The sequence below is a fragment of the Rhipicephalus sanguineus genome, chromosome 6 (assembly GCF_013339695.2).
Source record: "Rhipicephalus sanguineus isolate Rsan-2018 chromosome 6, BIME_Rsan_1.4, whole genome shotgun sequence".
NCBI classification, from domain to species: domain Eukaryota; kingdom Metazoa; phylum Arthropoda; class Arachnida; order Ixodida; family Ixodidae; genus Rhipicephalus; species Rhipicephalus sanguineus.
The window spans coordinates 111,275,040-111,302,398 of NC_051181.1; the positions used below are offsets into that span (position 1 = coordinate 111,275,040).

The 27,359-nt window shown below is 46.8% G+C and overlaps 1 protein-coding gene across 1 annotated transcript in view; it reads left to right on the top strand.

The window, feature by feature from the left end:
- The window catches only part of LOC119396173 (cadherin-like and PC-esterase domain-containing protein 1), a 131,255-nt gene that overhangs the window by 18,038 nt on the left and 85,858 nt on the right, over positions 1-27,359 (top strand). The window contains exons 2-3 of the mRNA XM_037663263.2: positions 7,040-7,211; positions 24,726-24,847. Coding sequence (XP_037519191.2) covers positions 7,040-7,211; positions 24,726-24,847 — 294 coding nt within the window. The remainder of the gene's footprint in view (positions 1-7,039; positions 7,212-24,725; positions 24,848-27,359) is intronic.

Sequence of the window (27,359 nt, forward strand, 5' to 3'; positions counted from 1 at the left end):
ACGTTCAAGACAGGAAAAGCGGCGAGTTAAACAGGGGCGCCTGATTAAAAGGTGCACACGTATGTACTGTACAACGGGCCTTACAGGACAAGAAAAAAAAATCAGCTCACCAGAGGTCTTCCACATATAACCAAAAGTAGGCAGTTTTCGCTTCCAGTATTGATGGAATCCCAATCGACTAAAATCAATAAATCGAAAGAGACTCCCATGCATATGTAACATTCGTACGGGACAATGGCCCCTCTTGGCGCTGCATGTACAGCGACGTGGTTGCGTTGCTAATTCATTTCGACGAAATCAATTGCTGACAGCCCATCGCGCCTCAAAGCTGAAAACGCGGCGTGGTCAATGCCAGGCTTGACGAAGGCGCCACTAGATGCCGCCACTGCCGTGTGATCCGTAAACTCGAGCTTCTTTATTGAAACGCCCTTGAAATTTTCACTCCCGTTCCCGGGACGTGCATCCGGCTTTGGCGGTCTCAACTTTTTGTTAGCCGTTATAAGTCGTCGAAGTAAATAGGCTTCAGCGTCGGCGCAGTGTCCACTCAATAAACATGTTAGGCTAACCGCTTTGAATGAGTCGTTCAACTTTCTTTCTTTGAAATAATTGCAACGTGCTTTACGTGCTTTAGCTTGCCGCTGCCGTGTTCATTGTTTATTATTTGAAGCAGATTGCATGATAGTAGGTCTTTGCAATGCGATGCTTTCTTTCTTTCTTTCTTTCTTTCTTTCTTTCTTTCTTTCTTTCTTTCTTTCTTTCTTTCTTTCTTTGTACCTGCGCTCCTGGTAGTTCGAACGGAAATAGAGGACCCTGTCAGAATGGACTGTATCAATACACGCCGCCTAGCCTGACAGAACCCAATGATCTGCGATGGGAAAGAGAGAGAGTTCGGGGAGGTTAGAGATAAGGTGTGTCGACTGAGACGAGACAGGCATACCGGCTACTGCCTCGGGCGCAGGTACGGTGGCGTGGTCACACTGAAGGCACACCGCTACACTCTTCGGGTCCCCGGGTGAGACCGACGTACCGGAAGAATCGATGGCCGCCTCCTTTCCCTCGTCATATATGGAGCAAAACGCGAAGGAAAGAAGATACATACAGGTCAAACAATAAAGAGTGAGACATAAAGTGAGAGCCGTAGGGAGAGAGCTGGAGAGGAGGCGAGACGGCAATGCCCAGGGGCACTGGCCAACGCTGGTGTGGTCACGGCTCGACCGCGCACTCGACTGGAAAACCGCTCGTGCCTCGTCGCGGGGAACACCGCTTGTGCCTATAGCCGGCGGGGCGACAGTAACGTTTTACAACTAACGTTGACAACGTTCGCGTCCGTGGCGCTGGCGTTGCGGCCGCTCCAGTTTATGTTACCGCAGCATGGGTGGATCGATGCTGTGGTTGTTCTTTGTGCAGTGCCTTTATATACAAAATTAACGACGAGAGGAAGAATCGAAGGATCCGTTAGTCGATATCATTTAAAGCTAGCGGTTACAATGGTAACCAAGGAAAACACAGGGTAAATTGTCTTTTTTTTTTAATAAATCGTATAAATGATGAAGTGAAGATGTTGCGAGCTTGCTAGTTGAGCTACCTCCATTCTGCTTCAAGAAAGAACGCAATCCTGGCAAGATAAAAGTTACTTGTGTTTCGACGATCGTTCTCGTGCAACCGGGTGTCTATTATTTTGACGCAGCCGCCAGTAAAGGTGGTTGTAATAAATCTCAACTAAGCAACATAACACTCATTCATGGATGTATGCCGGTAAGTTGCACCATTTTTACTCGACACTGATTCCATCTGTCGGACTTAAAGAAGTATATACACCACGTGTCAAAAGTTGGCGTCACCGGAAAGCGTGCAACGGCAACTGTCACGCGCACTGGTGGTTTCCATTTCAAGAGAATCGACAACTGGGCTAGTTGGTTGAAATGCATGGTTTGACTTATCTAAGCGCACGCGTGATCAGTCATAGTTAACCATAACTGGTCGTCATAAGTGATCAATGATAAGTGATAACCATAAGTGATCGCCATAGTTAACCATAATTGTCTTGTCGCGCATGCGTCGAGTTGTTTGTAGTATTTATATGCTTTCTTGTTCAGTAAACCTTTTAGTGGCGAGTAAGCGCTTGTCCTGTTGTCTCCCCTTTTTCGTCTTTGCCTGCGTGCGCTTAGATCACTCAAACCATGGTTTCCCATTCGGCACTCCGCTTCACTGCAAGGGTTTCTTGATGTGAATTGCAGTCAGACAGCTGAAGGTGTCGTAGCTTCGTACCACGTGTTCGTGAATGACTGTCTTTCCTTTCGCGACATTTGTTTTCGTATGTTGTAGTTACCGTAATTACCACCCATATTAACTTAAAAGGAAGGCACCTGCGCCGAAGAAGGACGCGTCGACGGAAAGGCCTTTCGGGTGAATATGTCCCACCAAGCTGCCCTAGATGGTTTACCAAAGGGTTCTGAATGCCCCACTATGAAGGTCACTCATAGCAGGGCATTCTGAGAAGCCAAAACATGGTGAAGGCTGTTTTGTTCTTTCGTTGAGATATGACGGCCGGGCTGACAATGTTGACATGACAACGGCGGCACGTCGACGATGGCAAGACAGCAGACACATACGTAGTGAACCGGGGATCAATCCAGCGGACGACATCTTTTTATTTCACACGTTTCATAACTGACAGTAGAGAGAAGGGGAGGGACTCTTTTGCCAAGCAAAAAAAAAAAAAAGAAAAAAATCACAGCATATCCACGGAGTGAATGATGATGAGTGGGCGAAGCTGCGGAGGTTCATCGGTAAACCGTGAATCTTCCGGGAATTCTGCCCAGTACATCATCACCGACGTGACATCGGGCGCGTTTATACTAAAGGTTCGATGAGTTATGACGACTTGCAGCTCACTTTAATTTTACATGTACGCTGTGAATTTTCATTGTTTAGAAAACCATTGCTTTAGAAAACAACTGGCGTCTTTCGTTAAGCAGCTGGCGTGTTTTCGTTTTGCTTTAGAAACATCTGGCGTTCTTTCGTTTTGCTTTTAGAAAACATCTGGCGTCTTTCGTTGGTTTATTTCATCAATCAACGGCGTTTTGAACAAAATTTTTATTGTTTAATCACGCACAGGAGAAATCTCACCAGGCACTAGCTTGGAGGTAAACAATGGCTGCTAATGGGAATGAGAGACAGAAGAAGTCGGCTTTTAGCTAACACTTACACTTCTACTTCTACTAACGTTTCCTACTGGAACATGCCAATGGCTGCTAATGGGGAATGAGAGACAGAAGAATTCGGCTTTTAGTTAACGCGCACGCTGCGAATTTTTTATTGTTCAACAACGCACAGGAAAAATCTCCCACCGGCACCACCTTGGAGGTCAAGATCTGGTAGTGGCGTTACGACTGGTTACGCACTACTACGACTACGAGGGACGAACGGGTGCCGCCTGAAGGAGCTTCGCCCCTAAAAAATGATGACAATTGCGATGACAACAGCCATGTCAGAAGCCATTAATTTTTGGTCCGATGCCACCGGAAGGTACAATGGTAAAAAAAAGAAAAAAGAGATGATTCGAAGGCGAAAGCCACCTTGTTTTTCTTCTCCGTCAGTGTATTGACTCTTATCCGCCCCCCTCCAAATGTTTTCTTCTTTTGCGCTGCTTGCAGGATCGCAAGCATTACAAGCTTTCTGCACGTCACCTGGTATTACACTGCATCTGTGATCGGTCCACCTTCGACCATGTTTCATGATGTCATATAATGACGTCATCATGTTACGTCACGTTATGGGACGTCATAGTGACGTAATGGGAACGTCACAACTATTCACACGAAGATTGACTGTCGGCGTCGACACGAGTGAAGCAAAAAATCACATACACGTGATGACGTCGCCATATTATGCCATCATGTGACGTCACATGATGACGTCAGCACATGATATCGTCGCTTGGTGGAAGGTGGGCCGATCACTGAGGCAGTGCAAAGCCAGGTGACGTGCAGAAAGCTTGCAATGCCTACGATCCTGGAGGCAGTGTAAAACCACGTTAGGTGCAGTAAGCTTTCGGTGGGGGGCAGGGGAGGATCAATATATCGACGGAGAAGAAAAAAAAAAAGGTGGTCGTATTAGGTGAATGCATAAGGGACCCTGTAAGCTTTTTTTTCTTTTTCTTTTTTTTTCTTTTTAATCGTCCCGACGCTTCTTGGCACACAGTCTATAGGGCAGCAAGCCGCAAATTTGTTTCGGTTAAATCTTGAGCTTCTCGTTTTCTTTCTTTCATCTCTCTCCCCCTCTCTCACTACCTGAGAAATAGTTTCCTTGCCCTTTGAAACCGTCTCCTCTCCCTTCTTTTGAGCCTTGTTCTGCCGTCGCTTCCACGAGCCTTTGGAACAGGCAACGCCGCTGTGTCCGTGGCGGAGTACCGCGGTTGCCGTTGGTGACCGGACGAGCGACAGCGATTTCGACCCTTGGTCGTCTGCCGATCCAGTGCCCGGGGACATTTTAGTGCCTGGGCGTGGTGGGGTGAATGGCGAGGGGGCACCTTCTCCACTTTCGCATCCGTGCTCCATTTTTCTTTCTTCTTTTTCTTTTAAAGATTTAGTGCCTCGCTGTCTATTGTGAGTACGTGCCTTCGTAGGCATAAACGGTTCTCTATGTAAGGGCGGATAAACAATAAAAAATAATAATATGGGAGGAACAGAGGGGAAAAATTAGAAGAAAAAAGAGACGAAATGAGAGTGATTGTTAAGCACAGGCGAGACGACCGCTACGTGTGCGGTGTACGGGATACTTCTCTGCCGTCTGTGCTATTTCGCGTTCCCCTAAGCCTGCGTACTTGTACATTTCCGGATCATTTCGTAATCGGACGAATGATGTGACGGTTTTTATTTGTTTGATTGTCTCGGAAAGAATTATATACGTGTATCACAGAAAACACACAAAGACGCGGTCGCCAATTAAATACGCGGACAAAAAGAGACCGACATTGTCCGCTTTGTCAGAAAAATAAAGCAAAACAAGAAATACGACTGAGGTGCAACACAGAAATTGATTACCGGCCAGGAGACATCCACAATTTAGGTGTCAGAGCGAAAAGTACGCATGCGCTGTGACTGGGTCCATTCCGCTTGTAAACGTGAGCCGAGAACATGGGGTAGCCGGCTGCTCTTTGTCGGAAGCCTTTGGAATTAAGCATATTGTAAGCATACTTTGGGACGGGGTCTGAAGATATGAATACGACACAGTCTACTATACAGTTGTGTGGAAGATGCTAGCCTAATAAATGTTCCGCAATACTACTGAAGAGCATGAAACTTGAATCACAGATTCCACAGAAAAGCTGTCTTCGTCAAGTTCTGAAAGGCTAGATGCGCTGAAATACATATTTATTTAAAAAAGAAGTGTGGTCACAAATAATCAGAAGTTTCACTTCCTTGGGGCAAAATTTCCGACTTGGGAGGAGCTAAAATTCTACGCTGCATTAAATTCATAAACCCCTGTTCTAACCGTGGCTCCCGTGTAAAAGCTCCGTTAGGTAAAACAAAGCTTGAGCAGAAAAAACAAAATCAGCTTACGCTGCTGAACCATACATTTCTGAAACATTTAAAACAGTGCGGCCACACGCGAAATATACCAAATGCTCTTTCGAAAGGGAGATGGTGTTTTTTATATATATAAAAGGAGGGAAAAACGCGAACAAGTAAAGAGAGGTACCTTTACCTCATGGGCCACTGGCTAGCTTCAACCGCTAAAACATTGTTGACGACATTCAGCTGTAATGATGGTCGTTCACATTTTCACTTAGCCGAAAGTGTACTTGGAAAATGAGGCAGCGGAGCGTGATAAAGGGGCGCTCTATAGAGCACGTATAATTTACGAACTGCACCGTCGCATACGGTCACGTGGGTGACGCGTTGCGTAACCGAGAAGCGCTACGCTGTAGTCTTCGTAATGGAGGTAACTGCCAACTGAGCGAGGAAACAAAAACGTAAACGTGAAATATTATGGCCGGAGAACACCAGTACCAGGCAGAGCCTCTCAAGTACAGAAACCTAAATTATTGTGCTACTTGATGGCTTTCAACGTCGTGTTATAAGTGTATTCCGTTACAAATATGACTCGGCAGCTGTGGTTTATGGCTTGGGAGAGTGTAGGCTGGCTGTAATACACTTTTTGAAAGAAATGCATTGTCCCCGATTTCTAAACGGCTACCGATGTGGCAGGATGTGACCAAAAAAAAGAAAAAAGAAACGTTTAAAAGTTCCATGCACTAGCTTCCGTGCACGTGTGGTTAGAAAGCAAATAGCGTGCTTTATGTAGATATACTTACACACTAACAGCTCTGTAAAACTACGTGCAACATGCGAGGGGGTACCCGAGAGTAACTGGAATAACGCTGCGCTGGGCGGAGCGATCGTAATACGCACTTTTTCCGCTAGGCGAGCGTCGCATAGCTCCGTTCGAGTAAACTGCATCCAGTAGCTTTACCCAGAGAGTAGCTTTACCCAGAGTACAACCAAGTTCAACGTCTTTGGCCATTGAATTTGGTTGAATTGCATTACTTCGCAATTATTACTAGAGGCCGTCTTTCCTATATCTCAAAGCTGCAATGGGTTCTTCGCATGAATAACTTCAATTCTCCCACTTTACATGACAGCCTAACGCGACTAATTAAAAATGTAATTAATTTAACTTTCCTAATTACTTTCTCATATAATGTTATTAACCATCTTAAGATGACTGCCGCTACAGGAAAAGCAATCCTTAAGGCAGCGAGCAAATATCGCATTTTCCTCGTTTTGGGGGATTTTGGACGCATTTCTTGAAACGCGGTATAGTCACTCCAAATTATACGTGAATTTGTTTTTTGCATTCACTGGCTTGCACCTTCCTTCAGTGTTGACGTGCACCTACATCTATCTAGTGTTAAAGCAGCTGTGTACTCTTCGAACACGAATGAATGAATGAATGAATGAATGAATGAATGAATGAATGAATGAATGAATGAATGAATGAATGAATGACTTGCTTTCCTTCCTCATGGTCGCAGGGCGTGCAGCAGCATCCCTGTTCGGCGGTGCAACATACCCGCTGGTGCTGGCGCTGCCTGTCCGTGCGGGACTTGCTGCTACTACTGTGTTCATTCACCATGCTTTCTGTGTACATGAGCTACCGGCTCACTAGCCTGCACCTGCAGCCCAACCCGCAGGACACCGCGTCGGGTGAGTGAGCAATTATACACAGATTCTTCGCTCTTTCAGATGTGGTAACCACACGTAAGCGTCAACACGCGCTCACATACGCCGGTAAGCGTCTGTGCCTAAGATTTTTTTTCATAAGTGACATGGTGACAAGGGTCCCTTATGTGTTTATCAAATCAATCAAAGTTTATTTCAACGTGCAATTGATGTTGAGGACCATGGACAGAAAACGCCAGGCCTGCGCGGAAAGCACAGCACAGTCACAGTGAAAGCTGGAAGAGCGGCATTTCTAGAGCCCGTTGTAAGCTCTCTTGGGGCTACTAATACAAGTACACGTGCAAGGTACCCATTACGCCATAAATCATAATTTTTGTGAAGTTTGGAAGCACCGACTACGCCACTATTCGTCATTTTGCGGAGAAGCGAAGTACCCACGCTACACATCTGTAAAGCATTATGTACACTTTGTTGATGTGGCGGCTGATGATGAAAAATTACGGCTGATCCCTTTGTAATGGGTTCGAAGCATTCAACGACCCACTAGTTGCTCAATTCGCACTGTGTGACGCCTGGTTACAGAATTCGCGTTGTGTGACGCCTGGTTGTTATTTTGCTCTTCTACCACGCTGTATTACATATGTTAATGTGGTTCCTTCCCGACATGAAGCCTGTGTAGGGTCTTTTTGCAACGGAGTTTCAAGCATCGGCATGGTTCTGTGGCAGAATACTGGGCTCAGGTTCGAACCCCTTTCCATCCTGGATATCTTTTCTTATGTCGCGCCATAGCGGTTACGGACACCGGCGGCGGCGGCGTACAACAACGGCGCAAAAACGGCTGTTGTGATCTCACCACAGCTTTCACCTTAAAGGCCAGCAAGGCTTGACGGGTTCCATGGCCCCACTTCAGAAGCATCAACAAAACAACAGAAGATGCACCCAGTTTAACACAAGAACATAGAAAAATAGGATTGCCACGTTAATAACTATGAAACTATTTCAACGATAATGATGAGGAATTATAAGAGAAATTAAAGCCCATGATATGCATTCAGTGAGTAATTTTCAGAAGTATAGCTAGTCATCAATACAATACAGAAAAACTCAAGAATAGTCACACGAAATACAGCACTATAAAGTACATAAATGGCGTAGCACACAAAATAGGGAACATTTCATAAAGAAGCAAACACTACCTGGCAAGCTTCCGATTCTCACCTCAGAAAAAAAGCGGGCAAGAAAGAGAAGGTTATTTCGATAGAAAAATCAGCAGCCGCGTTTCAGTGGCGCCGGAATGTAGTAACACTCGTGTATTTAGACTTATTGGCGCATCAATGAACTTCAGCTGCCTGTTCCGTAGGATTTTTCTGACAAGATTGGCCGTTCGCTGATTGTCTTGTATGAACGAAATCTGCACTCCAGAACCCCGTGGGAAGAATGCGATAAGATGGGTGAGTTATAAGTGCGCAAAACCACTTCGGATTTGCGAAAGTCACTCTTTCTGCACTTTCTTGGGGAAAGCGATTTGAAAGAATGAACTCTCCCGAGTCTAAAGGACTGGACGCAGATGAGCGAACGTTTAAGATGTCAGTGACAACAGGTTATGTCACGTGACCTTGATTGCGTCCCCTTGTTATCATTTTACAACGTAACTGGACGACCCTACGGGGACGCCGTGTGTTGCTGCAAGAGGGATGCTCAGACGATTTCTGGAATGTTCCTACCTCTCAGAAAGCTCTACGCGCTACCTTAAAAGCTTCACTGGTAAGCTTGGAGCTATCATAATAATTCGTGCACTACAACGCATAATTCTTTCTCTTCATGGCGTGCGAAGAAGTTGCCAAAAACGCACTTTCTTTTCTCAAGCTCAAACGGTTTGTCACGAATGTTCTCGTTCAGTCGAAAGTTCGTTAACTTTTCGGGGTATACTTTTAACGGCCGCGACAGCTGACTTGAGCTGTTATAATCCAATGACATCATTTTCCAGTAGCTAAAGCCATATTTCTGACCCTTGGTATATGTTTATAGTTCGTTCAGAACTTACCAGAACTCGCGTGCCAGCTACCAGAGTGCGACGGTAGGTGTAATAAACTGTTTATCATTAGGAGGTAACGCCTGTGCAAAGGACCTTAAGGGGAACAATTCATAATCCTATCTTGAAGCTTATGGACATAAAACACCCGAAGGCGAACTTCGATAACTGAGAACGACGAAGTTTCATAACCTATCAAGCACTCCACGAATATGCCCTCAATGGATAAGAAGCCCATCGACGCATGTAACGCTTATCAACCAGCACACGCGTCTGTGTATACGCAGTTAAGGAAATCCCTAAACTTGCATCGGTGCTGCGGACCCATCGGCCAGGACTATCGTCAAGCCTTTGGGCAGGCTGGCTAGCCGGGGAGCGTTAATTAAATCCAGGGCGGCCCTTTAATCACCGTATACTGACCGTGATGGTGTCTCCACGCGATATGGTCTCGCCTCTCTGGAGTGTTCGGGGACCGCGTGCGCGGAGTTATTAAATTTGTCACTCACACGAGCTCGTGGCGGCATCGTAGCGAATGAGCCCGATAAATGAGCCGTGACAGCGTCCACGCGCAGCGACGGTGGAATAGCCGCGCGTCCATTCCCGGCCTCGGGTATACCTCGGGGCATCTGCGGCCGCGAGAGTTCATTAAGTGGCCGAGCGAGCACTAGAGAGCGCGACGTCTTGCGGAACCACGATGCGGTATCGCTCGCTCCCACGCCGTGCGTTCCCGACGTTGGGATGGTGCAACGGCAGTGACGGGGAGTTGATTTTGACAAGACCCGTCTTTGGCACGTGCTGCGTGGAGACGACCGGTTGTAGTTCTGGCACAGTCATTCGGAGGTTGTTTGGTTTTAGCTAACCCTATTTTCAGCGCACGTCCCCTTTCTACTCATAAACCCGGCCGTCCTGTAGTATACGTGAACTTCTCGGGTGAAGGCGACCGTCCGATAAACCTTCGTAAGCTATATGACCTGAAGGCTTCGAACCTGCCGGAGTTGAGACGCTCGCGATGTAATGAACGAGAAGAAAGAGGGAACCGAGGGACTCAATTTCTGTTTCACGTTTTCCCAAACTGTTCCTCGTGTAATCTCCCAAACTTCATTTCTCCGTGCAGTCCATTTTTACAGAGTGACGCGCACTCTGGCGGAACTTTGTTCAGAACCACTGTCCGACCCCTCTGACGTCATGTTTTATTCCGCGACAGTCTATATACGTCTCCCTTTACGGCTACCTCGTCGTCGTGCATTATTCAGCGCTCGCACGCCCGGTGTTTTCCGTGAAACTCCAAACAGAGCCCGTCTCTGCCCGTTTTGAGCGACATCCATCACAGTCACATTTAAATAAGAAAGGGCCCCGCCTCCTCATTATGACCGGCTCCGTGAAACGCCCGCATCTAAAACGCGCTAATTATATTGAAAGCACTCCGTAAAGATGTCCCGTAAGCACTTCTTTTCTAGCTATCCTTATCAAAAACGTACGGTATCTCCTCACTCTCCTTTTCCCTTCTTTCCCACGCTATCCCCCGGGGGAGCGTATACACAGCACAGAACGTGGGAAACTGGTGGAAAGCGTCTAAGCAAGCAGGAAAAAAAAAAGGAGGATGCTGATGCAGGAAGAAGCGGCAATGAGAGGGACACTAGTTGAACTTGGCAAACATTGGACAGTGATGGATGACGCGCAGTGAGCTGAACTTAAACGAGCTAAGTGGAGTCGGAGGGAGGGGGGTAGTCAGCGCTGCAGCTCACCTTCCGGGGGAACCACGTTTCCCGAAGTCCCGCGGCGGTTGCTCCCCATGGGGATCGCAAGCGCGCGATCTGCAGTCTGAGCGTGCGTATACGCTGGCGTAGCAGCCGTAGGAGTGGAGGTGCTCACAAAACGGCACGACACGGCGTAAGGATTTTTTGTATTTTTGCTTCTTTAGCGCTCGATAATAACCGAGACGCGCCGAGGGATCGCCGAAGTTAAATGGTGCATACTAAACAACTTCGCTTTCCAGCCACACCCGCGAATTGATATTCCCTAACGACTGAGAAATATTGCCCTTCGGCGCACGGTCTCAGCTGATGTCTCAATTGGAACTGCTAGGAAGCTTTTAAGGATAAGTGTAGTCGCGCAACTCGGAGCAACGCAACAGCAGATGAAATTTTGATTTCTTATAGTGGAAGGTGGTCTCGCCCACGCCATGGTAGTGTCCGATAAATGGCGTTCACAAGACGGAGTCTTCATTTTCATTGCTTTATTAAGTAACGACGTCATATATTCGATAAGAATCTACGGCAGTATTCGCTTTCACGTTACGCATTACGCTACGTTATTTTCTGACATTCACTTACGTAAAGAACGTGAATGTCAGGAAAAATAAAAAAGTCTGCGCACCAATTTGTATTACAAATAATTTCACTTAGACACTACAGCGAAGGGAACATTACATGAAGGCAAGCGTAGTAGTGTAAATTTTATTGTGTAAGTTCGTAATATTGAAGTAAAAAAAGGAAACAATTTCTGTTTTTATTAATTGATAATATTTTTGCGTTTTAAGGAGTGTGTATCCGAGGGCCCTTAGTTTTGATCCGTATTCTTCAAAACTCTTTTGCTGCACCATGGAATTTATTCAGGACAATACTCGTCTTTTTTGCCCCGCCTCAACAGTAGTAAAGACTGGAGGCGCTGCTTTCTTTATCCTCGGAGGTAGGGGGGGGGGAGGAAGTAGCTACACCGAAACTGAGCTTTACTATATCCTTCTTCTGTTTGTGATATGTCGTTGTAATCACGCGTACATCTCCGTCTCGTGTTGTTGTTGCCGAGTCAGCGTCGCCATGTCACCTCCTCACCCCCCCCCCCCCCCACTAATCTCTCGTTACCACATGGCGAAGTAAAAAATTAGGCAAAAACAATAGACGCTGATCGACAGCGAACAACCGAGAGTTTTCAGAAAGTTATTCGCTTCAGAAAAAAGAAAAAAGGAAACGTGCTCGAAAGCGTATATCGGTTAGAGTTAATTAGCATTCGTTGATCATATGCGTGCTTCTTGCCGAACAGAGCTGCTAATCCGCATGGAAATGCAGCGATAATAGACGTGGTTATATGATGTAAGCCGATCTGCCATATTTCTCTGGTAGTCAGAGCACCAGGTCTGGAAGGCGACTGCATCTACCCTCTTCTGCCGCCGTAGTGCCTTCCCGTAGCCGTTACAGGCACGAGAGGGGGGTTGTCCTGCTCATGAACTCCGCCACAATATTTAAATAATGCCTAAACAATTTATCACGACAGCACGCGTTACTGAGAGCTAGATCGTACCTATAGGAAACCCCACAGGCTATGTTTAGGAGCCTCCGCATCGGCGTCCGGTGACGCAGCCGCCCCGTGACTTTTGTTTGGGTTAGAGTGAGCGCCCTTTGTGTGGTCGGTAAAGGGTTCCAACGAGCGTCGAATAACACTCACGAAAATGGGCAACAAAATCAGAGAGATATTCGCTTTAAAAGAAGACTTCGTCGATACCCTCCACTCGCTACCGAACTCACGCACTGGCGGCTACAAAGCTTTAGATACAGTCGAGCTTTAAAGGTGCGTGAAACACCTTGCGTATGATAGAAATGATGTAGAGCCCGAAATAACGCAAGGGGTCTAAATAGAACGCTGGGTTTTGCGTGCGGCGAGTGATTTGGATACATTACTTCTCAAAACTATCCTATGCTAAGTCGGGGCTCGCACACGGCAACCACTGGGCTATTGAGAAATATTCATGCTGGAACGTCTGTGTCAAATTTTCTGGCGTTGCGCATACTCCGAGAGTGTGCGGTTTCGATGCCCAGCCACGGCATCAACGTTTCGATGGGGTCTAAATGCAAAAAAAAAAAACACCCATGTACATAGATTTAGGTGCACGTTAATGAACCCCAGGTGGTCGAAATTAATTCGGAATCGTCCACTATACGGCGTGCCTCATGACTGTATAGTCGTTCTGACGCGTAGAATCCCAGAATTTACTAATATTACTATTAAGACTTCACAACATACAATGTGCAGTCATGGGATGTCGTGTAAATAGAAAATATGTTCGAAAAAAAAAGCAGCGACGGTAACATAAAACAAGAAGAATAATAAGAAAAACTACAACGACAAACGACAACGAAAATCCTAGGACAACGCACCAGGTATGTGGCTGGTATGTAAAAACGTCACCACTTCAGCTCCGTTTCGCGCGCCCTCTTTTTACCTGTTTTCCCGAGGCCCGCAGTCGCCGGAACTGGATGTTGGGGGGGGGGGGGAGGGTCGGATCTCTAACGGCGCAGGTAGCGAATTGCCCGCCGAGGCTAAAGATTTTTTTCCCTTCCTTTCTCCCTAATGAATGAGCCTCCGGGAGTTCTCGGCTCCAGACGGGGACCGTAATTGCGTTACAAAGGAACGCTTTCAAGATTTCCTGTCTCAGATTCGAGAAAAGAGCAGTGGAGAAGCAAAGAGGTAGAGGAGAACGGCAAAGGTTGGGGATCGGAAAACCGAGGTTGCCGCCTAGTGCGCGAGAACCTTTGCAGAGTCTGCCTTGAAGAGTTTAAAACCCATCACTGTCGAGGCTGTTTATTGTCGAGAGTTTGACATGCGAACCGGCTAAGTACTGCTGGCGTTGAAAGAGCACTGGGCGAACATGCTAAAGTTTAACGTCCAATACTCAGTAAGCGGGGTGTGGAAATGAGTGACACGGAATGTGTAAAGTCGTGCGCTGTGGAGTTTAATATACTGATGTCAAGTTCTGGCAACAAATGAGCGAGGGCAAAGCCAAGAGAATAATGTAAACGGGAAAAACCACGTGTAGATGCGAAGCAGCGGCGAGGTGGTTCGCTTGAGCGAGAGATGGTGTAATTTTGTTTAGGAGCTGGCGTCGTGGAACGCAAAGAGGAACGCTACGCGCCTCGTGTCGTCCCTTTAGCCTGGCCGTAAATTCTCACAGGGCGAGCGGAGAACGCGGTCGACAGGCGCGCGAGAGGGGGGAGCAGAGAGGGGGAGGGGAGAGGAGGTGTGTTGAGAGGGTCTGCGCATGCGCAGTAAGGGTGGTCCGGACGCACACCACCGGATTGAACTCGGCCATAAGCTGCTTCGCATCTCAAAAATGAATGGTAGGAAGCCGAGCCCACTCGCTTGTAATCTACATACTGCGAAGTTCCGTTTCGCGGCGCGTCGGAGTTGTTCTAGCTAGGCAAGACACTTCTTTTGTTCCACTCTCTGTTGCTCTGTTAGATTTCCATCCATGTTGGAGAAGACGGTAATGAATTTTTTTAACGCAACCAGTCCCTTAATAGTGAGGCATCATAGGGGGTTGAAAGAAGCAACCTGGCTTTCTATGCGCCATTTGTTTTGGGCACCCGTAATTCCTTGGAGGCGTGCATCGGAAACAGCCAGGCAAGCAACACCCAGGCAGTCAACAGGAAAGATAGTGTGAAAGATAGTGTGCGTCCTCTGTACCAACTGTTTCTGTTCCGGTGATGCAAGCAGATGCATACCACCTTATATGGACATGCCAAGGGTTACAGTCGGAACGCTCCCGTCATCTCCTTCAAACTGGCCTTTGCTACAGTGACACAAACAGTTTTGACCGATGGATACATGACAACACATTCCACAAGACACTTCATACACTTCACTTCATACACAACACCGGCCTAAGGGCGCACATTTAATACAAATATACAAACAAATATTATGCCTTAAGGGCAAGTCTATGTCGCAAATAATAAAAAAAAGTGCGCGTCATCTGCCCACAACAAACCCTTTCACCGTTCTGGACACGATAAAAGCGTTCCAACAACAAAATCATAAAAAGAAGTGCAATAAGGAGAGACGTTACGTTAAACAAATAAGAGAGAAGAAAAGGAAAAAGGAAAGCGGGAGAAACACTGTAACTAAGAGGAAAGTAAAGCGCCACTTGTCCCTGGTTTTCGCGAACAACACACCGCGCGCGTTCCCGCAATCGGTTATCGATCCCAGTTTGACAGCTTTCACAATTTACGGCCTTCTCGGTGACACTCACAGCGTCCTCCATTACTCTCGTTACAAAACAGCCCGCCTATCCAGAATTCTCGCCGCCACAGAACCCGAGTTGGAACAAGCCACCAACAGTTACAAATACGAGGCTATTTCTTTTCCTCGGCTAACACGAAGGAAAGTAAAATGTTTTCAAAGTAAACGAGGACACTGCTAAACCCATGTCTATCGGTGGCTTGCACCTCTCTTTTTCATTTAATTCTACAGACACCTTAAGCTTCTTTTTTCGGTTTCTATTTTTTTTTTTGGCATTTCCCGCTAGTCTTAGACCAGGCGGAAAATAAGTTACCTGCGTCCTGTCTCCGCGCACAATGGCTGCAACCGGCGCGACAGCTTGGCGTTTTTCTACATGGCGCTTTCATGAAATGTGGCTCCTTGCCGAAATGTCTTTTCATCGTTTTTCTTTAACTTACTGTCTGAATTGGATCTTGCGGTTCTTTTCGGAAGCTCCAACCGAAGGACAGTTTAGGCGCGAAGTTAGGGGCCGTGACAGCGGCTGGTAAATCGAACGAAGCAGTGACAGATAGTCGCGGACGAATCCGGGGTTATACGAGCGAAACTTGGAATTGCGGAGGCTCCTCTCTAAGGCATGTCTCAGGACCTTGCTAGATGGCTCGTGTAGAACCGAAAAAAGGCAGATGAACCTAATGTAGCGTTCAGGCTAAGACGATTCGTGAAAACACGCCTTGCTTATACGTCACTTCGTCGTAAGTTTTTTTTTCGAGCTGCCTTGGCGGATGTTAGAATTATATTACCACAGGCAATTAAGCTTTACTGCAGACTCGCTAAGCGATGACGAAACGATGCGGCAAGCCTACTCTGCTTTGTTTAGCGTGGCTTTGAAATGATTCTCTCCTTTAAGGCCTCTCTGTTGCGTGAACGACGCTGGCCTATGTGCGAAGCTTTGTTTGGCGTAGGTGTCGCATGATACCGGATTAAGTATCCGGTATCACTCGGATACTTACTCACAACTCCTGTCGCGGAGTACGTTGCCATGCTTAAGTCAAATAACAAAGAAAAGCGGTCGGGCGTTAGTATTTTGGTACACTCACCCAAATGTTCAAGGACATGCAATGTGTGGTAGCTACCGTTAAGCCGATGAAAGGCTTTAGGAGCAGTAGCTCTGTGTGTTTGATGCGTAACGCCAACAGTGGATGTGGTACATCATATAGAAGCTTTCCTGCTTTAGGATACCTGACGTATGTGGACATAGAAGAACGTGAGTGTTTTAATGATGTTATGAAGCTGCGCTTCATCCATTTTCGGAGAATCATGCAGTGGCATACGTGAAAGGGTTGATCGTGCCTAGTTTTCAAACAGGTAGCACAAGAATTTTTTTATAGCCGTGTTTTAATTCTTGCCTCAAATTTCTTTAAAGTATGTATTCGTGTATTCATTTTTGCTGATCTCACACCTGCTGCCTGGTCATTCGAAGCCTTTCGAACACGTTATCAAGTGCACTACTGCTCTTTCTTGGGCATTTCTGCGTCAGTCAGATTGAGAACAGGACACGAAGCAAGAGTCAGGCTGTAATAAGCTTTATGACAAAAACGCAAGCTCCCACACCCCGACTTACTCATTCATTCGCTCGCTAATCCATTTATTTCCTTACTCATTCATCCGCTTACGCATTGAGTTGCTCACTCGCTCACAACAGTGTTCATTGATTAACTCACTCACTCACTCACTCACTCACTCACTCACTCACTCACTCACTCACTCACTCACTCACTCACTCACTCACTCACTCACTCACTCACTCACTCACTCACTCACTCACTCACTCACTCACTCACTCACTCACTCACTCACTCACTCACTCACTCACTCACTCACTCACTCACTCACTCACTCACTCACTCACTCACTCACTCACTCACTCACTCACTCACTCACTCACTCATTACTCGCTAATTGGAACAGGTACTCACACATGTATACGTACAGGCAGGCAGGTATACGTATAAATGATGAGCGTAGTGGTACTACGCTAGCCAATTTGTGCTCAGGAACTTTTACCTCTCGCGCCGAGTCCGCCGATAGGCTGGCGAAGCGCCCGAGCGCGAGAACCGCGCGTCCGCTTTTCACGCGTTACAAACGCCTTGTCGCCAGCGCGCGCGTAGACCTGGACGCGCGCGCGGGCACACAGGCGCAAATTAGCTCGTTCTTCCTAATCAAACAGAGCCCGTGCCTCCTCAACGCCGGGGCTGGCTCGGCTCCGAGGCCGCAAGGAAAACAGCCGCGGCGATGTTCGCAGCGAGCGTAAACGCAAACGAGCGCTGGCATTAGCATGACGGCGCGCCGCGAGACCCGTCGTTTTCGCGCTCCTTCATAAACCTAATTAACCGCGCGGCGCTCGCGTGGCGCGACGCCCCGCGTTCTCGTTTCTTTTTTCTGTTTCCCGGTTTTAGCGTGTTGCTACGCCTCCGTGTTCTACGGTATTTCTCCAGGTACGGCGATATATGTAACTCGAGCCGCCGAAATGTTCGTCTCTTGCCTCGGGGGCCCCGTTTGCGCTACACCAAAACCGAATGAGTAGTTGCTTTCACGCTCAGAGGGCGCTGGAAACGTAAGGAGGGTGGAGTAGGTTTGAGCGCCGCCGCACATGTTTCACTAGCCCCGGCGGCAGCTTCCCTTTCGAGTTATAAGTATGGTTTGTACGCATCTATCCTACATAAACACATCAGATTATGTAACGCGTGTTAAGGTGCCTACGTCTAAGGGAGTAGCTTTGACCTGGGAACGCGCGTCAGCACGTTCTTTTCAACACGCTTCCTTCGTAGTTTTTTTAAGGGACTGTGAGGGAACGCAGATATATCAGCCTGAGATGAAGGCAATACTGTGTACAGCCGTAGCGAGCTGAAGCTTAGTTAAAAACACTATGCTGTTTGCTTGTCTGGAACGTTTCTCTTTTTAATTTTTTCGGGGGGTGGGGGGGGGGGTGTATTTCGTGTAGGTATAAGCTGAAAATCCGTGACAAGCACTTCTTTTCCAGTGGTGTACTTGCTTGAGCGAAGCTTTTCAGAGGCGCTTGATTTCTTCGTATCGTTGTCCGTATGCAAAAAAAAAAAAAAAAAAAAAACCTCTAGTGTCCTCTAGGGAGCAGTGCGAGAACTAACTTTAACGTTCTTCCTTCTACCACTGACAGTAGTTGTTTTATCACTTTAATGCTTCAAATATGTATTTGTCAATTAAGCTGGTGAATTCCCTGGTGGCCTCTAGAGAGTAGTGGAAGTAATGCATAAAAGCGACAAAAACTATTCAGTGCGTCTTTCGTCGCGTCAGTAGAGTCGAGACGCCGCGTTGACACGGTCGCTCGTATATGTCAAGTAAAGGGCGGCCGTGCATTCAGAGAACGTCCGAAAAGCATCGCGCTTATGAAGAACTACGACGAGAGCAGAGACGGGAGCGAGCCCGTTGGTCACCTCCACAAAGAGGAATGGTTTCTAGACTTTTTTTTTTTTTTGAAGTTACAAATTGCGCTCCGAATCTCCCACTAGTTGATCATTACTGCGCACCGGCCGCTGTCAAGACTAATAATGCAAATTCTATTGTAACGGGACCCGTAAATGAGGTTAAGTAGTGGTTTATTTACAGGGGATGGACGGCAAGTGCGTGCCGGTACTGCGCGTCGTTCTTCTCTTCTTCACACCTTTATTCTTGTTGTCGCTGCTGCTGCTTCGTGGTCATCACGAAGTTTCGCGCAAGTATATTCATGGCGTTTTACAGACAGTTCTAGCTGTGACTGCAGGGTGTATTTCTTCTGTAGCAAACTGTAACATACCGAACATATTGCCTAATACAAAACACTTCTCAAGTCGCTCGAGTAGAAACTGCGAACTTTGATCAAAAGGGCGCGGTCGTGAGTGCCGGTGCGCGCGCTATCTCTTGAAGGACATCAGTAGTGGACTTCTATGGCCCTGTACGTGCTGCGCTCTCATCGCTTACTTCACAGTGAGAGGTGAGACAGCACGAAAACATCTTCGCTCCATGGAGCGGCCGTATTCTCTTACATAAGCGTTTTATAGAGTTACGCGAAATCGGGTCCAAAAGAGTTAGCTGCTAGCATTACTTCGTATAACGTTCCAATTTGTTTCTATCGCGTTCACTGCGTCGGTATTGCGGCGAAACTGGCTTTTTTTTTTTCGTTTTACTCTTTAATGCTCTTTAATGCGGAATTCCCAGCGTGTTGCATCACTTTTTGTTATTCATTTAGCTGCAGCGAGATTACTGCCACTTTCTGGACGCATTAAGTGAAGTTTTGCCGTTAAGGTATCGAAGGAACGCGTTTCTTCTGTACGCGTGATAATATTCGCAGTTTCGTTCACCGGATTGCTTTCGCATGCTCATCATATTTGGCGTTGATGTACTTGCATTCTTAACGCTCAATCGTCAAAGCTCGAAATGAAAGCGTCCGATAAGACATTACGAATTAGTGCGTGCTATGCCTGAAAGTAGCCCGCAAGCATTTTCTTCAGAACGCCTTTCTTGCCGGAATGCGGCATCATAAGATAGTACTGAAACAGAGAAAGGTATTTTTCTTTTTCGAGAAATAAAAGCGGCACCAAGAGGTGACAAAAAAAAAAACATTTTCAGGACCTGATTATACTAGGACAATGCCTGCTTCGAATGTTTTTTTAAGAGCGCTTCTCGCAAACATTTCTAGAAATGAAGCGGTCCTTCTTATTGAGTCCATTCTTCAAACAGGAAAAGTATTGCCAGAAACAAAACTTAAGCTAATGACCAACTTAGGAAGGAAAAGAGATGGCCTCATTTCAAGCTTCTTTCTTTCTTTCTTTCTTTCTTTCTTTCTTTCTTTCTTTCTTTCTTTCTTTCTTTCTTTCTTTCTTTCTTTCTTTCTTTCTTTCTTTCTTTCTTTCTTTCTTTCTTTCTTTCTTTCTTTCTTTCTTTCTTTCTTTCTTTCTTTCCGACATTCCCTCGCTAACTACACCCAGTTTCTTTGTCTCAATGGCGTAATTCCAAATCGTGCTGATATGCTCTCTCCGGCGCACGCATTAGTGCGCGCATTAAAAAACAAAAAAAAAACCCTTATGTCACTTCACAAGCGCTTCGCAACGGCAAAACCCAGTGGTGCCTGGTCGACCAAAGCGGCGGACACCACGAAGTGGGAATCCATTACGAAGCATCTCCCACCAGAAGCACATTGCAGATGAGCGCGAAGGAGGAAAAGGAAAATTAAAATTATAGTCAGGTAAAGGGAAGAAAGAAGCTTTACTGTTGGGAAACAAAGAGCGCAAAGTTCTAAAGCATGCTGGCATATAATGCTATACGAAGAAAGACTGAGAGGGATAAATCGAGCAGGTACAGGGAAGTTGGAACGTTAGCAAAGCGGCGCGGTGTGTACGCACCTCTCACGGGTGCAGTTATATACGAAAAGTAGCGGTGGCCGCTGGTGGAGAGATGTGTGGACGCAGGAGGAGAGGGTGCTGGTGCCAGAGTGGTTCAAGCGGCACCATAGACAGGCTGCGCGCCGCAGGAAGGCAACGGTAAACGCGTGGCCTGTCCGGTACTCGCTGGCCGTGCGTCCTACAGATTTACGACTTCCGACGGCACGGCCGAGAAGAATGGCCAAGCGCACGGCTGTCTCGCAGTACGCGAGACTGTATATATAGCTAGCCGCGAGCAAAAAAAAAAATATGGAACGAACGGAGCCGCGGCGGCTACAGCTGAAAGTTGTGTTGTTTGTGCGTTATCGGTATCTTACGCGAATAAATAAGGAGATTTTTGGCACCCAGAGATGGCGCCGGTTGCTCCTTTGCTTTCCTTTCTTTTAGTTATATTTTTTGCACAAAAGAAATGCTGAAATATATCGCGAGTCAACGCGACAATACAGTGGTGAAATGGAACGCTTTATAAAATGGCATTACTGGGAGTCCGCTTACACGAAATGTCGCTGTAAAGAAGTGGAGCTATATTGCAGTTAGCAACCCTTTTTTTTTTAGGAAGGGAGATATAGGAAGAGGGAATGAGGAAAAAGCAATAGGCAGACAAGAACGATAGATAGATAGATAGATAGATAGATAGATAGATAGATAGATAGATAGATAGATAGATAGATAGATAGATAGATAGATAGATAGATAGATAGATAGATAGATAGATAGATAGATAGATAGATAGATAGATAGGTAGGTAGGTAGGTAGGTAGGTAGGTAGGTAGGTAGGTAGGTAGGTAGGTAGATAGATAGATAGATAGATAGATAGGTAGGTAGATAGATAGATAGATAGATAGATAGATAGATAGATAGATAGATAGATAGATAGATAGATAGATAGATAGATAGATAGATAGATAGATAGATAGATAGATAGATAGATAGATAGATAGATAGATAGATAGATAGATAGATAGATAGATAGATTAAAGGAGAGAGCACCTCATGGCCTTCGGCGTATATATGGAGAGGACGCCATTGAATTCGCAGCACGCCCCGGGGCGAGGCGTCAGCTGCGCTAAAGGTTATGCGATCCCTCCGGGCCCGAAAGGCAATACTAAATGTCGCGCGGCGCACTGAATCCGAGTTATGAACGGTACTTTCGGCGACCCGCGCGTCTCTTCTCGCGACTCCAGCGCCGCGGGACGTCTTTGATTATGTTTATTATGCGCCTCGTATGACTTCGCGACACCCTTCGTCGTCAAAGGGCATTCTCTGCGTACCTCTCTCCCGCGGTGGTGTACACACTCGCGAGATTGAGTGTCACGACTGATGAAAAAGAATGCTCCGGGAAAATGTGCACGGCCCATACGGATGGCAATTGTCGCGGTGTGTACCTGTGAGACACGAAGCACGGAGGGTTGAATGGGGAGTGCAGACGTGCCTTATGCGTTACTTACGAAGCTGCGGCATCGGCGAGACTGAGACAGTCGCGTCTGACTTGGAAGCTGAATATTTTGTTCTTCTCCGATTCGTCTGCAGAGAGAAACAGAAGATTGACCTGTTTCTTTATTTCTTGCTAGGGTTAAGGCTTGGGCAAGTTGGTTCATTGTGCAAGGAGGGAAAACAGCGCGAATTTTTGGACGATCCCAAAAGGGAGACAGACGACGACAGGCAGCGCCTGTCGTCGTCTGTCTTCCTTTTGTGTTCGTCCAAAAATTCGCGCTGTTTTCCCTCCTTGTTCTTAATTTCTATTGGTGTGTATAAATTTTTGGTGTTGTTGCAGCGTCTGATTCTACCTTTATTCGCTATATTTAAGCAGCACAATTGCGCTTAATTTTCTTTCCCGAGACGGGCAATATTATTTGCTCTGAAACTTGAGGGATGAAAGTTGTCCCTATATAAATGGCGTTAATTGTTAGTACTGAAGCCACCCAAATGCAGATCTTTCGGCAATTACTCGGCATTTCTTGCTTTACAAGTCGCGGTTCACAATGGCTCGCTTTACTGTTGATCAGCACGTCCGCCTCGATGGTAGCTAGTGGTTACGGTGCTGGGCTGTTGACCCAAAGGTCACGGGTTCGATACCGGTCGAGGCGGTCGCATTTCGATGCAAGAGAAATGCTAGAGGCCCGTGTGCTGTACAATGTTGGTGCACGTTAATGAACACAAAATGGTTGAAATTTCCGGTTGCCTCCGCTAAGACGTGTCTCATAACCATATCGGGGTTTCGGCACGTAAAATTACAGGTATTATTATTACTGCTGATCATTCGTGATACAGGCATTCAGCCAGGCTAATACTGCTAGCACATTCGGCTTACTGCATTCTCTGGCCAAGCGGCCAGACCATGAGGATTTTGTGCAAATTATTGTTCGGGGTTTACGCACCAAAACCGTGATATGATCTAGCATTTCGCTTCCATCGAAATGCGGCCGCCGCGCTCGGGATTCGATCCCGCGACCTTCGGGGTCAGCAGTCGAGGACCATAACTACTAGACCACCGCAGTGGGTAGGATTTCGTGCATAGATGTCAAAGAGCGAGCGAGCGAGCAAGAGAGATATAGTTTAATAAAACTTGTACTAGAAAAGAACAAGCAGTGATGGCAGTGGAACGGACAACTAACGAAGGTGTGATTAAAAGAAAAAACACCCTTCTTCAAACAAATCCTGGTTGCCGTTGTCCACTCCGGAGGGGCAACGAGCTGCGGTAACGAGGCTGGCAAACAAGCCTCCCCGGGTGCAAACAGGACCATACCACGCCGCGTGCCCCAATTACAAGCGCCCCATCAACGCGCAGTGAAAGCCGTTGATTTCTCCGCTTCCCTACTCGCTGGTGCTCTTGTAGCCGGCGCAAAACCTCTTATGCGCAGGCGAGTATACGGTTAATTAGGCCAGACCAGTACTAAAATTAACCGTATCCGCGAACATGGAATTTTCGCTCCGCAAACGTGGTGTACACACGCTTAACTTTGCCCTGCATAGGACAGCGGTCACTTTAGAAGTGCGAATGTTTTAATTGTCACGTAGACGCACATGCGCACTCTAGTTCTCAGAAGATGAAGTTGTCGATGATGATGATGAGGAGGAGGATGACGATGAAGAAGGAACGCACGCATTTCGACTTCAGTACTCCGAGAAAGAGAAGATGAGGACGATGCAGACTAGGACGAAGTGAAAGAGATAACCATCATCATGTTACTAATGAAGTTGTGACGATGACGAAGTGGTTGTTGATGATGATAATGAAGAAAAGTGGGTGTTCTTGAAGTGTTACGTCATCATCGCGCCATCTTCAATAGAACAAGCCTTTCTTTTTTACTTCGAAACTGCGATTTTATCACCGGGCTGCTATTGGAGACAGCGGAACACGCACTCTTACTGCCTGCCTCAATATGAACGTGAACAGTAGGAATTGACTTCTTCGTTGGCGCCGACTATGAGCAAGCGGTGGAATGAAAAAAACGTGTTGTCAGTCTTCTACCGGACGCAACATCAACGAAGTAAGCTGTTGAGGCTCTCATAATTCTTCATTATTGCAAGCGTGCGTTCGAGGCTGCGAGCGGGCCCTTCGAATGCAAACATGAAAAATATACTTGCATTTTATTGTGCTGATTCTCGTTTCTCATATTTCTTAATCTGTCCCCTCCTTCAGAGACATGTAGCAGGTTAAGGAACTTTTACCACAGGTACAAGTACCTGCGTTTTCTGTAATAAATTCTACTTTGTATCTTTCGCGGTTTGTTCTGATTGTCTACTAATCAATACGTTTCTATTACTACGAAAAACTGCGCAAATTAAACAGGGACAGGGAAGACACACGCACAGGCGCAGATTGAAGGAAACACAAATATATAACAGCAAAAACCACGCTTGTGCATGGTTTTTCCTGTTATATATTATGCGCTTGTGCGTGTGTCTTCCCTGTCCCTGTTAAGTTTGCGCAGTTTTTCGTAGTAATGGAGTACCAACTCGCCAGCGCCATGTCCTTTTAACGTTTCTATTCCATGCTTCGTTTCCCAACCACGGTGCTTTCATTTTTGTTCACGGTGCACTATATTCTTACGCCTGCAGGGCTCGGCGACGCTCTGCAAAGGAATTCGGCTGACCGTGGCGTAAACCAGCGCAGCCCGAGAGACGTTCAACCGGCCAGATCGACCACGCTCAACAACAGACTACGCAAGATGCTCGTTGAGGTGAGTGCTTTGTCGCTTTCATTCGAGGCTTTCAAATGCTTAACGAATTTCTTCGTACTTGATTCCGTCTGTTTCAAAACGTGAGGTCAGACTGATAATCTTACAACAAACCTTTTACAACCGCTGCAGATTTTTATATTGACAAACCATAAATGTGAGCGAATGTGAATAGCCAAAGTTATACCTAAATGCTGTTGGAATCGATGGTACAAGTGTCTTATATTTGTCAGACGTGACACAGGGATAAATACCTCCCTTTCGCTCATTTACCGCAAAATCGCGGGAATAAGGAGGCTGTTGTTCAAAAGGACAGGCTGATGGGCTAGTTGGTAGTGCATAAATCAGAAGAGTAGCGCAAAGAAACACACGGACGGCGACAGGTAAAGACGGGACACTGTTGTCCACGCCCATCTTTCATATGCGCGCGCAAGGATCTCCATGGCGAGTTGGGGGGGGGGGGGTTCGCCGCTGCGCCCCCCCCCTCTTCCCGACCTCTTCCCACTGAGGCCCCTGCGATGAGAACACAGTGCAAAGACAAGGTAATAATAGAGGGGGAGGGGTTGGGTAGGGGTAGGCTCGACCGCCCTCACCCCTCTCCTGTGCGCAGCCTATGCCTTCTTTATCCTGACATACACCGCCACCATGTTGCTCTCTTTTCTTTGCGGTTGTCTAAACGTTGCAAGCTCTGTTGTCTTCTTTTCTGACACAAAAAAAAAAAGACTGTACGGTCGATCGTTCGTTCAACATTTCCACAAACATTGCTCCACTTTTCTCCAACACGTTTCAAGCTAAAATCTGCTGCTGCTCGTGCGATAAACGCGCGTTCTCATTCAGGAAACGATGTTACGGCGCAAAATACTTATATGTACTCTTTCTGTAGTACAAGCGCGTGAGCACTCCTTGAATATGTGTATACCTGACCCAGCGTATACAGCACCTATCCACTCAGGCTTCTCTAGAGCGACGCGCATCAGCCGTGCAGCTGGCCCGCCGCAGCCGTGCATATCAGGTTCTGCACCGATAACGACGGGATGCAGGCTAAACGGGAGGCATAGGGAAGGTGCGCGGCTTCTCGAGCGGAGCTCCGCCTGTCGGAGATAGGAAACACTTTCGGCATGCCTGTCGGAGCCACGACACGGTGGGAGCGGCGCAGAGCTTTCGCAAGAAATCGCTGATACATGACGGTATAGAATACAATGCATAGTTGAAAAAAAATAGAAGTAGGGTTTCTTCAGCCCTATATAAAGAATCCGTTGAGTGAGGAAGGTACACGATCGCCAGGTGGCAGTGGGATAGGTTCTGGTGTAAGGAGAGCGCACTCGCACTCGCTTGCAGTCAGGAACACCTAGAGATAAGAAAAACGCGAACTGGCAGTGAAGTCTGAAGAAGCGTGTTTCGCTTTATCGTTCTTCCTCTCGCGCATTCTGCTTCTTGCTGGACTCAGCGGTATTATAGCGTGCAATTCTTTTCGCAAGAGTTCACTCACGGCATGTGGCAGCAAAGTCAGCAGTACGGCGAGTGCGCAAGCCGATACCCGAGTCACGGCAGGCGCAGGCACGGCACGTTCTCGAGATCCTTTTTGAAGAACGTCCGCTATATCTCATACGGCAGGATCTTACGTTTCGTTTTATATATGTGCCTTCAATTTCTTGGGCTCTTACACTCTTTAGACGGTTGTTCTTTCTCCCTTGGCATCTGACGTGCTTTTATTTAGAACGATGACTAATCGCAGGTGAGAAGTGAACACGTTATACGTGTGTAGATACGCTATTTTTCATGTAAGAGCCTCCAAAGTATTTCTTGATCGATTGCTACGTGATCACTCCTACCATTTTCTTTTAGCTCCAGATTGAGCGGTTCCTGTGTGCTTCCATTTCGTGCACCAGGTTCCCCATTTTTTGCTGAAGAGAAAGCAGATTCTTTTTTTCTGTGGAGGGCCTCTATATTTGTTGTTATTTTCAAAGTGTTGTGTGAATTAGGCAGCGTTTTTTTAAGGCTAAAATAACGTTTGTTCCTGTCTCGAATTATTCCAGCTGATCAGCGATGATTCACTTTGCCACGCATAGCGCGCTAGCCAATATACGAGTGACATACACTAAAGTAAGTACGTGCGTGTTGGACAAATAACTGGCGTCCAAACATTGAAACAAATGAAGGTGGGAAGCCGATTATCACATAAAATGCTTTAAAGATATGTGTCGCACTTACCCCAATTTCTGCCATTGTTGCGCCATTACTAACTTGACCAGCGGCTTTCACGTTGTCTGTTTAAACTCCTCTTGTGTTCGTGTCCAGATTCCTGAATTTGTTTTTCTGAAATGAACTTCTACAAAAAATATCAATGTTTTCTCGTTCTAGCCACATGTTTCCAACCTCCCTAATGGACCTTCCAAACTTCCTAATAGGTTTCCTAGTGGTTATTAGGCTAGACTGCTGACCTGATTGTTCGCGGGATCAAATCCCGGCCGCGGCGGCCACATTTCCGATGGAGGCAAAATGCTAGAGGACTGTA